This window comes from Triticum dicoccoides, chromosome 2B (assembly GCF_002162155.2).
Source record: "Triticum dicoccoides isolate Atlit2015 ecotype Zavitan chromosome 2B, WEW_v2.0, whole genome shotgun sequence".
Lineage (NCBI taxonomy): Eukaryota > Viridiplantae > Streptophyta > Magnoliopsida > Poales > Poaceae > Triticum > Triticum dicoccoides.
In genome coordinates, this window is record NC_041383.1 from 824,773,926 (window position 1) to 824,789,771 (window position 15,846).

Sequence of the window (15,846 nt, forward strand, 5' to 3'; positions counted from 1 at the left end):
TGATATAGTAGTAGTACAGGTACAGCTTTTGGGATTATACTTTGAGCAGTAAGAAAAAGAAGCACGTGGGACCTGTTTTTAAGAAACAGAGCACGCGACCATGCATCATTATCTTGGGTCGCTCCCAAGCCGCCGCTCTCTTGTCTCCATCCACGCAGACGACGTTCACTTCACACTAGCTAGCTAGCTTGGCCACTTTGGTTGTAATAATAGTTTGTGCAAGCCGGTGCTCTGTGCGCCATTCATGCTGCTTGCAGTGTCTCTCTAGCTAGCTGCTTCAAACGGCTATTAGTTAAATTTGCGTCGATGCATACAACTACAAGCACTTCCCAAACAGGTCCACACTACTCTAAATACGTCAAAATACGTACTCTCTTATGTCAAAACCGTGGTATTGGGTGCCTGCACACTAAATTACCCTAGATTTCAATACCTTGGTTTTTATAACGCTGGGTGGCTTTGGCTGCTGAGTTGGCGACCCCTACCGGTGTGTGATACGAATCGGCCTAACATAATGTCAGGGCATAACGCAAACCACTCGTATACTTCCGGGCCGTTCTGTCATCCAACATTGTCTTGTATCGGTCCGCGTGGTTGTCTGAACACACCGTTTTCGGCAAACCAGAGGCTTTGCCAGCCTCGGGGCGGCTGTCACGTCCGCTCCTAACTACCCTGACCCACCAAATAACCCCACCCGCCTCTTCCTCGCTGTCAATTCGATGCACACGTTGCTTCCCGCGCCGCATCAATAACGGGAAGGCGACGCTGACGGACACAATTTTTCGGGAACCACCGCTTCAATGCGGACACATCTTCCCGAGGAACCACCTTTTCGACTCCAGCTACACCACTTTGACTAGTTAGACATTTCTCTTTTCCCGCGACTTCTCAGCACATGCCCTGGCCCCCGCCACCTCCGTGTTCTCGTCTATCTCGCTCAAGCGCCACCGTCGCATATCACCGACTTCCCAAAATCCATTTGTTTATGACTTCCAGCCCCATCGAGGGGAGGTTGCCACCTTGTGCTCACGCCCGGCCAGCTGCACTCGCCGGCTGCTCAACCCACACCGAGAAAAGACGGTGCATGAATAGACCAACGCTTGGGACCCTGTTACCTGGCAGACAGAGAAAGATGATGCGGGGATTGGCCGGCGTATACGAGTTATACACTAGTAGAAAACAGGGCATACGTTCGGGCCAGGTCAGCCCATTAATTAGTCCCGGTTCGGTCACGAACCGGGACCCATGGGCCCATTGGTGCCGGTTCGTGAGTCCGGGGGCCTGCCGGGCCTCGTGGGGGCATTGGTCCCGGTTCGTCTGACCACTTTGGTCCCGGTTGGTGGAAAGAACCGGGACCAATGGGCCTCGCTCCTGGTCCACAACCATTGGTTCCGGTTAGTGCCTTGAACCGGGACCAAAGGTTAGTCTTTAGAGCCGGTTCAAGCCATGAACCGGGACCAATGAACCAGCCAGGGGAGAGGGCTTTTGTGTGTAAAACATTAAAAGCAAAAGGAATTTTCATAAAATAAATTAAAAAAGAAAATAAATGAGTAGAAACAAAAAACTTTAATAAAGTAAAATAAAAAACTTTAATAAAATAAATAAAAATAGAACAGTAAGTAGAAACAAAAAACAAAGAATTTTCATAAAATAAATAAAAAAAGCAAAAAATAAAAGAAAATAAATAAGTAGAAACAAAATAGACTTTAATAAATAAGTAAAAAATAATTTCTAAAACATTAAAAGAAAAAAGATGTTTTATAAAGAAAGTTTTTGTTAGAAACTTAATAGCAAAAAGAATTATCATAAAGACTATTTTGTTAGAAACTAAAATAACAAAATAAGTTTTTGAACATAATAATAAAACACAGTAATATTAAATAGCAGGAAAAAGAATCACTCAATAATCTATTTTTATAGTAAAGTTATTCAAAAACTAGTGGTTCACACAAATTTAAAAAAACTCAAATTTAAACTATTCAAATTGGAAAACAAATGGCACTAACAGAAAGTTTATAATTTTTGTGACCTAAAAGCAAAAAGAATTAAAAAGATAAAGCAAAAAAAATGCAGAAAACAAAACAAAAACTGGAAAAAGATAAATAAAAAAATGCCACCTACTGGGGCACCACGGCCTGAATACGACTAGAAACCCTATTGGGCCAGGATTCGGGCCCGTAGAAGGCCCAGCAAGCCCACAGGCAGAGAGACAGGTTTAGGCCAGTAGGCCTGCAATAGTGAGGAGTTCAAATGGGTGGGCAGAGCAGCGCTTATAAACAGGTGCGGCCGCTCTTCAGCTAGCGAGGTGGAACTAAACATCCCACTGCACCGCAGCTTTGGCAGGCGCAGGCCATTGGTCCCGGTTGGTGCCAAGAAACGGGACCAATGCATACCTTTAGTTCCGGTTCGGCGCACAAACCGGGACCAATGCCCCCCCCCCTTTAGGCACCAACCGGGACCAAAGGCCTCTGCTTCCCGCCCTTTGGACTGTTGAAAAGAGACCTTTGGTCCCGGTTGGTGGAATCAACCGGGACTAAAGGGGGGCATTGGTACCGGTTGATGCCACAAAACGATACCAATGCCCTGGATATATAAGAAAGCACTTAACGTTTTTCAGATTCATCTCTGCAGTTACCCCGCCCCGACAATGCCGCTAGGCTGCCCGACCTCGCCACCGTGGCATATCACCGCCTTCCCAAGATCTGTTTGTTTATGACTTCCAGCGCCATCGAGGGGAGGTTGCCACCTTGTGCTCACGTCCGACCAGCCGCACTCGCCGGCTGCTCAACCCACACCGAGGAAAGACGGTGCATGAATAAACCAACGCTTCGACCCTGTTACCTGGCAGACAGAGAAAGATGATGCCGGGATGGGCCGACACATACAAGTTATACATAATTGCAAGCACATTTAAATAATCATGATATTTTTTTTACAGGTTTCTCGAGGTATTACCGATACTTGCCGACACATCTTTCATTGGTCTTACAGGTCAGTGAGCTTCTATACTTGCTTTTATGCACTCCTCCGACCTATGTAGTTGTGTGTAGTAAATAAATGTCCTGTTTAGCTAAACTTGAAGAGCAAGATTGCTATACAACAAGATTGCAAAATTCAGTCTAAAAGACACTGACATTCCTTCATGTTACTTAACGACAAAGACACGCACACATGGACTTGTTAGTTTTATCCTTGCTTTTTTGCCTAATGGACTTGTTAAGTTGCGGGTCGCGCTAACTGCCACACGTGTGGCAGGAAGGGAGACACATCACACGTCTCTAATGTAAACAGATTGCCACGTCATCGCATGCATGCATGCAGGAATCTTTTTGGATTTTCAGTTTTTAAAATGTTTTATCTCTTAAACAAAAAATCTGATTGAAAATCCGTTTTCACCATTAAATCCCTCGCGATGAGATCTTCAAAACTAGATCCCATGTTGATATGTTTTGATGAAATTTTTTTTGGATTAAAAGTTGCCATGTCTATTGCATATGAATTGTCATGATGTTTACACTAAAGTTGCCATGATATATTTCAGCTATTTTCTTCTACATTTAAAAGTAAATTTTGACATTTATAAAACGGGAAATTAAGAAACTAGACTTGGCATGAACCATAAACTAAAATTGCCATGATACATGCACGTAAAATTGCCATGATTCATACAAAAAATAATTTTCATGGTCAAAGTACTGGAGTTTCCATCATCAAAATACTAAAATTGCCATGATCTACAAACTAAAATTGCCACATGGCAACTTTAGTTTAAGCCCTATGGCAACTGCAGTGTAAACATCGTGGCAACTTCTGGCAAAAAAAAATCGTCGAAACATATCAACACGGGGTCTAGTTTTGAAGATCTCGTCGAGACGGATTTAATGGTGAAAACGAATTTTTAGTTCGCTTTTTTATTTAGGAGATACAACATTTTTAAGCCGAAAACCAAAAAAAAAATTTGTTGATGTCATCTATTCATACGTGGCAAAATGAATGGTGATGGAGACGTGTGGGCGATGTGCAAACGCCCACCACACATGTGGGCGTTAACATTTCCGTAAGTTGTTGGGTGCTTTGTCGGATATGGTGCATGATCACGGATCTTGTGCAAGTTGCGTGTTGCTTTCGGCTGGCCCCAGTGTTTTTATATTGGTATGGCGAAGTAGCTATGTCGATGGTTAGATCCCTTAATTATCACTTGCACAATTAAAAAATGATTTTATTTAATTAGAAGACAGGGTCAAACCATTTTCGGAGATGGGCACACCTAGTAACCGCCTCTGTAAATGATCAGAGGGCTCTAGGAAAATGCCCGCCTCTGAAAATCACTTACGGGCGGACGCCGTAATAAGATGACCGCCTCCAAAATTTATCGATTAACGAAGGTGGTTGTCTTAGGACATTCATCTCCGTAAATCAAATTCCGCAGGTGGGCACCTTAAGATGCCCGCCTCCGTTAATCAATGATTTTCAGAAGCAGACGCTCTAAGCGTCCGTCTTCTAATAGTTGCATCAAAAAATAATTCATATTTTTTATATAGACTAGGGCGGAAAAAAACTGTATATCAAAGTTGTAGCTCTCGGCGTGATATACAACTTTGCAGTTGATAAGTTTCTTAATTGAAAATATTTAGAGTTCCAAAATATTGTTGTAAGTTCACAGATTTTGAAATTTAAATTTAAAATTATCAAACAATCTCGGATGTTTAACGTGCTGTATAAGAAAATTATAGTTCAACTTTGTACTTGAATTCTTTTTTTATTTAAAACCCTCTAGAGTCACAAATGTGTGTTCTAAGTTTATGGATTTTGAAATTCAAAATTTAGAATTGCTAAACAACCTCGATTGTTCACATAGTTAATACTAAAGTTGTAGTGGCCGACCTGAGCTACATGTTTGTTGTTGATAAGTTTTTTTTTAATTTGAAGTCATCATTTAATTAGAATCTCAAATAGTTGTTTTATCCACATATTTTGATGTTCAAACTTTTGAATTTTCCAAACAATCTCAGATGGAGAGACATCATATACCAAAGTTGTAGTGCTTGAATTTTTTTTAGTTTATTTAGTAGCCAAAATATTCAATACTCCGAAAATATTGACATAACAAAATAGTATATTATATATAGTATTAGTGAGTGTGTGGTGTAGTGGTAGAGAGGTCAGGATTTGATTCCCTGAAGTTGCAATTTTTTTGGTTTTTGGGTGTTTTTGGGTTTCTGAAAATCATTAACGAGGCGGATGTCTTAAGGTACCCGCCTCCAGAAATCCCGATTAACCGAGGTGGACGCCGGACCACCGCTGTTAACGGAGGGGACGTCTTAAGGCACCCGTCTATAGAAATCTCGATTAACGGGCGTAAGTGCAAGCCCACCTCTATTAATAAAAAATGCAGGCCCGTCTTAAGGCACCGATCACTTTCTATTCTGATATTCGGTTATTCTTATGGGCATCTTCAACACTGACCCACAAATTCACTCCGGCATCATTTGGCATATAGAGAGGACCAGCGTGTGTCAAGGCAACAGAAGCGAGCACTAAACTGGGTGTTCACAGGGTGCCGCTGGAGTCCGATCGTCAAGTGTTGGTTAAGGCGCTGAACTCTGATGAGTATGAGCAGGCAATGATCCGCAAAACTTCTCCCGATCCGCAAAAACACAGTTTAAAAGAGCAGCTGATCTTTGTGGATTGATCAGGCTCCAGATTTTACCTCTTCATGGTGGCCAGCGAGTTGGCTGTGCAGATTTAGGTGTGGAATGAAATGTTAAAAAGAAAGAAGTTTCCTTGCTGACGTGTCTCTTTGCTGCTCCAAGATCGGTGCAAATAATCTGACGCCACAAAACATGTATGCGACGAGAGCCCAAAAATCTGACGTCAAATTTTATCAATTTCGAAATAAAAATGAAGACTCGCTAAGATGGTCGCTATGCTCTTCCTCCTCTACCTTGGTAGTATAAGTAAGGTTCCAGAACAGACAAAGAGACACACACACCATGTACACAGATGCCGGGTGTGTGTTCTTTAGATTTGTATCCTCTTGATGCTCTATTTTATTTTGAGCCAATAGAATTCATCATTTGTCAGAAAGAAAATATGCTCGCTTCAGGATTCCACATCTAGTCTACTGCTTAACATCACACATGACCTTTTTCACTTCACACATACTCCCTCCGTCCCAAAATAAGTGACTCAACTTTGTACTAAGTTTAGTACAAAGTTGACTCACTTTTGAGTCACTTATTTTGGGACGGAGGGAGTACTATATACTTCTTCTGTTCTTGTACCTGGTTGGTCTACAAGCTTGGCATATGCGGCTGAGTCTGCCACGGGATCGGCACCATAGTCTGCTCCTCCTCCTCGGCTTGTAAGCACGGATGCACGCATCTCTGTATCATGTGGACTTAACCCTTGCTCCAAAGGTTCACATTGACTTCCTCGTTCAACACTGCCAAATAAGCATGCGTGAGTGTTCAGTTGGGGATGCCACAGTGGAGGTTGCCGTAGCCTGGTCCTTGCTTGTCAATGAAAAGGCGGACCTCTTCCTCGGTTGATTGCACAGCCATGTAGTGAGGTGGCTATGTAAGATTTCTAACTAACTGTTTTGTATCGTCTATCTAGCATATGCTAGTCATACAATTATCTGCTCATCTTGGTGCTGAGTACAACTTGTATGCTGTGAATCATTATGGTATCAGTCATCAGACAGTTATTCTATTACTATGCAAAATCGTTATGTGTCAGCTTCTTTTGGCAACGGTGGGTGTGGAAATCTCTTTTCTATTATGGTGTATGTTTTGTGAAATGACATCTATTATTTTCAGACATAAAATTGACAAGTACCCCCTCTGTGTGCAAGTCTTATGTATGTTTGACCAAGATTTTAGAATAAAATTGTATTTCACTGCAAATCGGACGACATCTTTTCTATCAAGAAATTTTACCTCTCTCGCGTTTGATCGAACATGTTGTGGACGCCGGTGGAGTTGAAGGGATTGTGGGGTACATGGGCCGCCGGATTGGGTGGAGGAGGCGCCCGTCCTCGAGCCACCGTTGCCTTGCCCTTCCTCGGCCCCTTGGTTTGGGATTTAGCCCGTCTGCCGGAAGGGTTGGAGGAAGCGCCCGTCCTCGAGCCGGCACCCGAGATGGTACCACCGTGCGCGGGAGGGGGAATGGCGCCCGTGGTCGGAAGGGTCCTTACTCCATGGAGGACGTGGTTGCCTTGCCATTCCGTTTCACCCCAGAGGTGGAAGAGATTGGCGCGGAGGCAGGGAAGTTGGCCGTGGGAGACACGGAATCTCAAGGCAAACACCGATGGGGTCGGTGAGGCATGAAAACCAATGGGCGGTGGCTACGGGTGCTCCATGCCATCGTGGCGCGGGGACGAGGAGATCGACGGCGGTGGCGGGAAGAAAGGAGCTGAAATGTCACTCCCGCCAACTTGCGCGAGAGATGGGGGAAATGACAAATGGGGCGGCGAAAAATGGACAAATACGGGACTCAAGGTTGAATACACCGCTCCCTGGGCCAGGCCTCTTTCTGGGACTTGCTCGGGTCGTTTTTCCGTTCTAGAACCTTAAAACGGCGGTTCTTTCCGGTGTTTTCCAGGATCAGCTAGAGATGCTCTAACCAAGCCTGTTGGCCGAGTGAAATTCTTGCAACTCAGGAGAAGATAGGTATGGTGGATGTCAATGCTGACAAGCAGGTTTAGGGGGGAGAAAATGTTACTAGTATAAACCTTGCTCTGGTCTTTGTGATGTACTATGTGTTGCACAGGTGGACAAGTTAGTTTGTGACATGTTTCATTTGTTGGAGCAGTCATGAGTGGTGTTGCATGGACATGGTCTAGAGCGTCGTATGTAAGCCAGGTTTACAAGATTGTAGAGATTTTTGTGTTAAGAGTTGGGTTGTGTCCATGTATGAATAAACCAGCATTTGTTGCTGGAGAAGTAACGAACGCAAAATTTGGCATTGGTTGCCTGAAGAAGCTAGAGTGTGTAGAGGTGACTCTGTTCTATTATCTCATCTGTTCCCTCTGGTTCAGTTAACTGAGGTGTGGAGGAGAGACAGAAATTCACTTTGGCGTGTGCTGGTGGACTGAAAGAGGGAGCTTTCTTCTTGTAAAACAGGCATTAAAGCGGAGAGGTCGATGAATGAATGGATGAAGTTGGTACATTCGACTTTTTATGTTGCAAATTGTCGAAAACTCATCATGCGGTCGGGTCGGCGGCAATCTCATGGTTATATATCATGAATGAATGACAGGTAGTGTGGTTGTGTTTTATGTTATGTTATCAGAAGCAAATTGCCAAGTTGAACACCAGCAGGAAGAGCTTAACACGCTCTATAAAAGATTGCGAATGTGCCTGAAAGACAGTGAGCATGAGCATGAGCCTGCCTGCCTGATGCATTGAGCAGGTGATGAACATAATTCATTGCTAGTACATACTACATTGCATGGAGCAATCATGAACCAGGCACTTGATTTTAGGAAGAAAACAGACAAGCGTCTCTCTGAGTTGCTCTAATCTAATCTAATACAAGTGTTATGTAATCAATCTGACTACATTTTTCCTTGTACCATGGAGCAGCATGACTGACTGACTCACTGGATGAATGAGTGGCGTGGCCAAGCACCAGGTGTTCCTTGTTACCAGTGCATCTCCATTGTTGTGTACCTGACATGGCGGCATCCTCATTGCTGCTCCTGGCTGGCGGCTGGCTGGCTACAGGAGGCCGCGCCGGCGGGCGAGCGCGAGGAAGTCCTCCATGCCATTCTCATTACTGCTGCTGCTCCTGCTCCTGTCGGTGATGGCGCCCACCATTTGCACCGCCCGGTAGAGGGGATCGGCATGGGGCTGCTGCTCTGGTTGCTCCGGCGGTAGGTCGGGGCTGGGTGTCGGGGTGCGGATCTTGGCGCCCCTCACCCTCACCTTCCTCACGCACACCCTCGGCTTCCGGCGCGGGGGCGACCTGGTGGGGGAGGGGGTGGAGGAGAGGGTGCACATGGTGACGGCCTCCTCCTCCTGCTGCTGCTGCTGCTGCTGCTGGGGGAGATCGACCAAGACCTCCTCCTCCTCCTCCTGGTCGCCCAGGGAGGTGGCTGGGGGAGGCGCGGGCGACGGCGAGCTGGTGGGGGAAGGGGTGGAGGGGAGGGTGCACATGGTGACGGCATCCTCCTCCTCCTGCTGCTGCTGGGACAGATCGAGAGCGGTGGCGAATGCCTCCGACTCCTCGTCCTGGTCGCCGCCGGCGCCGAGGAAGCGGGAGGCGGCGAGGGCGTCCTCCTGAGAGGCGGAGATGTGGCAGCCGCACTCGCGCGCCACCCTGCCCATCATCGACCCGGCCTCGGAGGCGGCCATGGTCGCCGGCGGATCCTGGCGCTCAGTCAGGTCGCCGGGGGTGCGGCAGCGGATTGGGGATACGAATCGGGACAGGCGCGTCGGTTACAAACCTACAGTGCGGTGCGGTTCAAAACTGCTCTCCTCTGCTCTGTTTTGAGAAGAAGAAAAAAAAAAGGAACTCAGACAGAGGACGTGGTCCGGTGCGGTTAGCGCGCGCTCTCTCTCTCTCTCTCCCTCTCCGGCGAGACACAACTCCGGCGGGCGACGCCATTAGCATCATCGTACCGGCAGCAAAAACATCCATCCATCCTCCAGGTAGCAATTATTTCCCACCCTCACGATCACTGCGTACCTGATGATGAAATGAAACCGCCGGTGCGAATGGCAGGAAGCAAATGGGGAACGTGCTGCAGTCGGTGGTGTCCGGGTTCACCAAGGTGCTCGCCGGCCTCCTCTCCAAGCCCATCGACTTCCTCTCCGGCAAGGCATGCAGGTTCTTATTACCACATTCATTCATTCATTCAGTTTCCCTTCTTCTTTCTGCTCACCGCCAACCTCTCCTCTCATCTCCTCGCCGGCCATGGCATGGCAGCACGGCCTGCGGCCCCATGTGGGACGTCTTCTGCTACATCGACAACTTCTGCGTCGCCAGCCTCGCCAAGACCGCCGTCGCGCTCTTCCTCCTCTACCTTGGTAAGCACGGTGCAAGAGTGGTGACACAACAACAGACACACACACCCGTCTCTGCTGCTTACATTACATACTACCCAATCATACATACGCATGGACGCAGTGCTGCTCTTCTTCTACGTCGTCTACAAGCTGGGCATTTGCCGCTGCGTCGGCCATGTCATCTCCAAGATCATCTGCTCCTGCCTCTCCTGCTGCTCCTCGGCCTGCAAGCACGGCTGCGCGCGCCTCTGCAACAAGATGAGGAGCATCAAGGACGCGCGCCGGAGGCGACCGAGAAGAAGGCGCCCGCGCCACGACGACGACCTCGAACAAGGGCGGTTCTCCTCAAGCGACAGCGACTCCCCAGAGGTCACCACTCGGCATAGGCATGGCGGCTCTGAAGGATCATCAGTGTCAAGGAGGAGGGTCTATCTGGAGAGGTCCCTGAGGCCGAGGAACCACCGGGTCACGGTCGGCGTCAGCCGTCGCTCCGCGGTTGTTGTTCATGGGGACAGGGAGGAGCCAACAAGGGTGAACCACAGGCGACATGATGGGAGTGGGAGTGACAGGGAGCTTCACCATCACCACCATGGCATCAAGGTGACCCACACCTCCCGGTTCGCGCACAAGGCCAGTGCAAGGAGCAGGAATACTCTTAGAGCTTGAAACAATCCCCCGGTTGGTTAAAAAGATCCAAGGCTATGGAGGTTTCAACAAGAAGAAGCAGAAAACTAAATATAGACATTGCTGTATTGTTTTGCAACACTGAACAACAGCACTACTCTAGCCATGTCTGAGACCAGCAGCAGATTCCAGAAAATTCACCAACATAACTCCCCTTGTTTTCTTCACCAAACATGCACATCTTACATACTCCAGCCAACAAAATTATACGCCCATGGTATGTATAGCTAGCGACGGCATTGATCAAGAGCAGTTCAGCTCGAGCTCTAGCGGCACCGAGCCGTCAGAGGACACCACCACCAGGCATAGGCACGCCGTGGCAAGATGCCCAACCCAGGCTCACTTCTTTTGTCAAGACACAGTCCAAGACTATGGATGGATGGATGGAGTCTTAGCAAAAGAAAAATATATAACAACATATCATTTCCCATATCCACAATGCCGATTAACTAGCAGCAGTCTATCTGCATCTCAAACGAGTAGCAGACCACCAGAAATTTTCCTTGTTTTCTCGGCCCAACATATACATCTGAAAACAAACAGCTACAAAAGAAACGCACCCCTGATATAGCGGCGGATATAGACAAGGAGGACAATACCTAACGCTGCCGTGGACGCTACCCTTTGCGACGCCGCGGTCCTAAATCCTCATAACGGCTGACTGAGGGCACACTCGATGTAATCATGAAGCGCGGCGGATGGAGCGGGTTCGCGACGCCCACACTCCAAACACAAGGAACCAGGACACGAACAGGATCCCCCAGTACCGCATCGACCCAAACTGGATTCTCGGGAAGACCTGCACATGTAAAAGGACGGTGGGAATTACACCAAAGTAGGCAGAAACGATGCCACCACCACCAGCAACTATCATCTGAACAAGTGCTACCAGTAAAAAGTTCAGAACAAACCATATATGTTAAGCATCCTAGTTTACTTACAAATCTCAGCGAGATTATTATAGTCAACGAGCATAGGCCTCCCAGAAGCATGTGAAGAATGATCGCAGCCGCTCTCTGCACAGAAATTTGAAAAAAAAAAACAATACAGAGATTATTATGGTCAAATATTTTGAATCCAATAATGTGTATGGTTTATACATGCAGATCATACCATACACAATACAGAGAAATGAAAACATTTGCAGTCACAAACATGATGAGCTTACAACCTGAGAATATATAGTCATGGCTGGCTGCATCTAAGTTTTGTGCTTCAGACTATCTTAGTTTAGATCTACAAACAATTCAGTGTCCTACTGACAAAACTTTTGGGTAAAGACAAGACACGTTAACTTCTGACGTATCACTAGCTGTTACTGTAATACTCTGTCCTGAGGAGAAAAAAAATGCAAGAGGCCTATCGTTACATGCAAAAGTATGATTTATTTATTTTAAGATGCACACTACATTCAGAAGATAAAGTTGGGGGAAAGTGCAAGATTAAAACAGCTGCCTATGTCTCTAGAAATGCCGTCAGTCAATCTTAGGAAGGATGGGCAGCTGAATGTTCGTCCCAAATAATTGTATGTATGTAATTCTTTGAACACACATTATAAGGTTTGTCTATCATTACATGACAAGGTATGAGCTGGTGCATAACAGCAATGTGCACTGATAATTTTAAGATGCACACAACAGTCAGAAGATAAATTTGATAGGGGCCACAAGACAAGATTATAAAAGCTGCTCTATGCCTCTAGCAATATCATCAGGTTCCTTCGAAAAGGATGTGCAGCAGGATTTTCATCTCAAATGAATGTATTTGTATGTAATTCCGTTGGACACAAATATACGCATATAAGGTTTGTCTATCTGCTCTAGTGAACAAAACTATGAAGAAATTTGAATGGTCCTACTCCTGTCCAGAAGAAGAGTGCCATAGCATACACAGAAAGAAGAATGAAGATTCGAGGGGTAGATTGATTACCTTGCCAACATGTGGAGCAACAAACCATGCAAGAATACCAAAAGCTAGGGCGATGGCGACGAAAGCTCCGGTACTCCCGACACTTGAACCCCCGTGTGATGGCCCCCAAGCCGAAACACTATAGTCTGCAGAGTTATTACTCGGGCTAACAGGCACCTCTTCGTTGTTGCTGCTGTGCCTCTGGCTCTGAGAGAACACGAAGTGCGTGTTGTGAGGGTTGAACCATGAGGATATCTCGCAGAGCCGCTGCCTCCGTACCGCCGCGAGGGCGACCGGGTCGACGGACGCCTCCGCCCGGTAGTGCAAGTAGGAGAGGTCCCCGGTGGACGTCCTCTCCCTCAGGGCCTCGTAGTCCTTTAGTGACGCGAGCACCGTGTTGAAATCCCCGGGCCGCACGTTGGTGGCAGCGCTCCCGCATATCTCGCACACGGTTGACCCGTGGCTGATGAACCACTTGAGCGCGCACGCGTAGTGCGCGAGCGCGAGCTCGTTCTTGCAGGAGCACCCTAGGGTCACGATGTCGTCTTGCGGGTGCAAAGGGCCGGATTCGATGTCGGTGGCGCACTTGAAGATCTCCCCCTCGGGGCTTATGAACTCAACAAACTTGGGAACATCAGAGCCATTCTTGCTGATGGAAGTCTTGGTGGCGCCATTGCTTGGGTCCTTGTCAGTCTTCAGGATGGATGGATCAGGGGAAGGCGGCACGATGCCTAGGAAACCGAGAGCGGACTCGCCTCTGAGGTCAGGCTCCACGCAGTGGCACACCCGGCAGAGAGCGAGGCCGTCGTCCTTGTCCGTGCTGCAGGTCGACACGCGGGGGTTGCTTGGTTTTCGCTCATCGCTTTCCGGAGGCGGCGGCTTGGCGGCATCAGGCTTTCCGCCGCTGACGTCCGGTTGCTCCTCCTCGACTACGCCCATTGCGCCAACTGACGGACCGACCACCTTCAGAATCTGAAAGGAAGCAGAAGAAAAAACAGTTGAGTAACCAAGTAGTGTGCTTGCTAGTACTACAGAAATTATTCAGTTGAGACAGACGGCTGGTTGATGATGAGATAAAAGGTTGTTTGTGAGTCACTGAGGTGAAATTATTCAGTGACCCGGATGAAATGGTGGATCGGTAGCAGCAAGCAACGAGGGGATGCGGTCTAGTCTATAGTCTGGAGTCGTGTGCAGCAACCTCATTCGACGGCGTGTGTTGCAATCTACTCGTGAGTCGTGGCGGACGGCGCAAAATTAGTTGGGATCCGGCTTAGATTAGATGAGCAAGAAGGAGAAGGGGAGGAACAGTAGACGAGGAGACAGCGCAGAGGCGGCAAATCTGGGGTACCTGCGCTGTCGTGTGGTGGTTGAGGAGTTGGATCCGGCAGCGGAGCCCAAGGGGGAGGGGAATGGCGCGTGCGGAGACGGGGAACCCGGTGAGACGGCAGCGAACGGAAGGAGAGGAGAGGAGAGGAAAGGCGGATCCTTTAGTACCTGGCTTGCTCGGAGCCGAGCAGGAAACCCTGGCCCTGGTGGCGCGGCGACGGCGAGCGGGCGGGGGACCGCCGGAGCGGCGCGAAGCAGCTTGCGGCGGCGGCGGAGCTTGCGGAATCTGCTCTCCCGGAGGCCAAAGGCCAGATTTTTGTTCCCCCTCTCCGCTCCCTCCGGCGTGGCGTTGTTTAATTTTAATTTGGTGGCGAGGTGAGGTGACGGGAGGAGGAGGAAGACGGAAGACGGAGGGGGAGAAGAGTCAGTCACCCGACAGTCGCTGCCTGGCTCGCTGTTTGGTGGGCCCCACCGGAATCTGGCGGCGATGTGGGCCCCACTTCCAGCTTGACTCCAGTCCAGTCCACTCCGATTCCTGCTCCTCTCCTAGTCCACCACGGTGATGCCACTGCATCAACAACACAATGGCTTGAATTCTGATGGGCTGACGATACCAATGTTCACCTAACCGCGAGTTGGTTTTACCTAACTACGTGACTATGAGGCATGGCGGTGTGCAGTGGCGGAGCTTGAAATGAAAAACTGGGCGGGCAAGACTTAAAGAAAGCACAAACTATTTAAAATTCCAAAAGATTTTCGAGCGTTCGTGCTTCTAAAATCTATGACGACATCTTAGTGGCTGTTGTTGTACCCATTCAAGCAATGGCAACATAATCTTTCTCAATTGGAGTTATGTCATCTCTTTTGCTGTTAGAAACCATATCAATCCTTCTCTTGAGTCTGATATTCTTTGCCCATAACTACCTACCTACGTTGAAATTTTTATAAGATCAAGACTGCATTATGTGTCAAAGATCATGTTACTCATTTAGTAAAAACTGCACGCCCGTTATAACGAGTTGGACGCGTGGTCAGAAGCACTATCCCGCGCGGTGCATTTGGAGCGCCCGCTTCCGCGCGCAGCACACTCGAGCGCTCGCGCCGCACTCTCTCCTCTCCTCCTACGCCTCGCGCACGCCGGCGCCGGCGCCCTTCCACCCATGGACGCGCACACCGGCACCGCGCTCACCCCATTGTACAGCCGCGACCCCCCCTCCCCCCCGTCCGTCGCCGCCGCCGCCGGAAACCCTAGCGCGGGGAGTGTTGGCATCGCCACCGCCGGAGCTCCGCCGAGCGTCGGCCTCGCGCGCAGCCTCTTCTTGCCAAACGTCGTCCCGTGCTGCCGCCGCACCGTCGAAGCTCCCCAATGCCGCACTTTTATTCATCAACTTGTTTGTGTCAAATTTCACATGTTCATTGCTTTTTGATGAATGTTTCAAACTCATTTTGTGTCCTAAATGCCATATATGTTAAAATGTCCGGCGAGTCGCACACGCTGTATTTTTACGTGCTGCCGGAGCGGCGCGCGCGCTACATTATAGCGCGGCTGCTGGAGCCAGCGCTGGCGGCCGCGCTAAACCAGACGAAGCGCGCGCGGCAAACAGATTGTTTGCGCGCGGCGCGAAGCGCGGCTGTTGGAGATGCTCTTATATAGCGGATGAGGGCCGATAAATCAGAGATTTGAGGGCGCGAAAATCGGCTGCGACCCAGCAGAGCACTCAATTGAAACTATAAATTTTGAAAAAAGCATTTCCGGGCGAAATGAAGAACACATACTACATACGATAATTTGATCCTCGCTACATTTTGAAAGTTATTTTACATCTCGATGCCGCCCTACCCCAGACTAGCCAAAATTGGAGCTCTCCGGGTGAGGCAGCGGCACGGCGGCGGCGGCGACGCTCACTCGTCGTCC

General features: G+C 48.4%; 1 protein-coding gene across 2 annotated transcripts; it reads right to left on the reverse strand.

Moving 5' to 3' along the window:
* Positions 1 to 11,088: 11,088 nt before the first annotated feature.
* On the reverse strand, positions 11,089 to 14,360 carry LOC119366645. Of its 2 annotated transcripts, none has more exons than XM_037632408.1 (5): positions 14,100 to 14,360; positions 13,954 to 14,021; positions 12,627 to 13,577; positions 11,609 to 11,713; positions 11,089 to 11,496 (listed from the first exon to the last, which is right to left on the reverse strand). In XM_037632408.1, exons 3-5 carry the CDS (start codon positions 13,542 to 13,544, stop codon positions 11,380 to 11,382), a joined length of 1,140 nt encoding a protein of 379 aa, XP_037488305.1. In that variant the 5' UTR covers positions 13,545 to 13,577; positions 13,954 to 14,021; positions 14,100 to 14,360; the 3' UTR covers positions 11,089 to 11,379. The 2 variants fall into 2 exon arrangements, with proteins under 2 accessions (XP_037488305.1, XP_037488306.1); XM_037632409.1 differs by having other exon boundaries at positions 11,639 to 11,713; positions 14,100 to 14,356.
* Between the last annotated feature and the right edge of the window lie 1,486 nt (positions 14,361 to 15,846).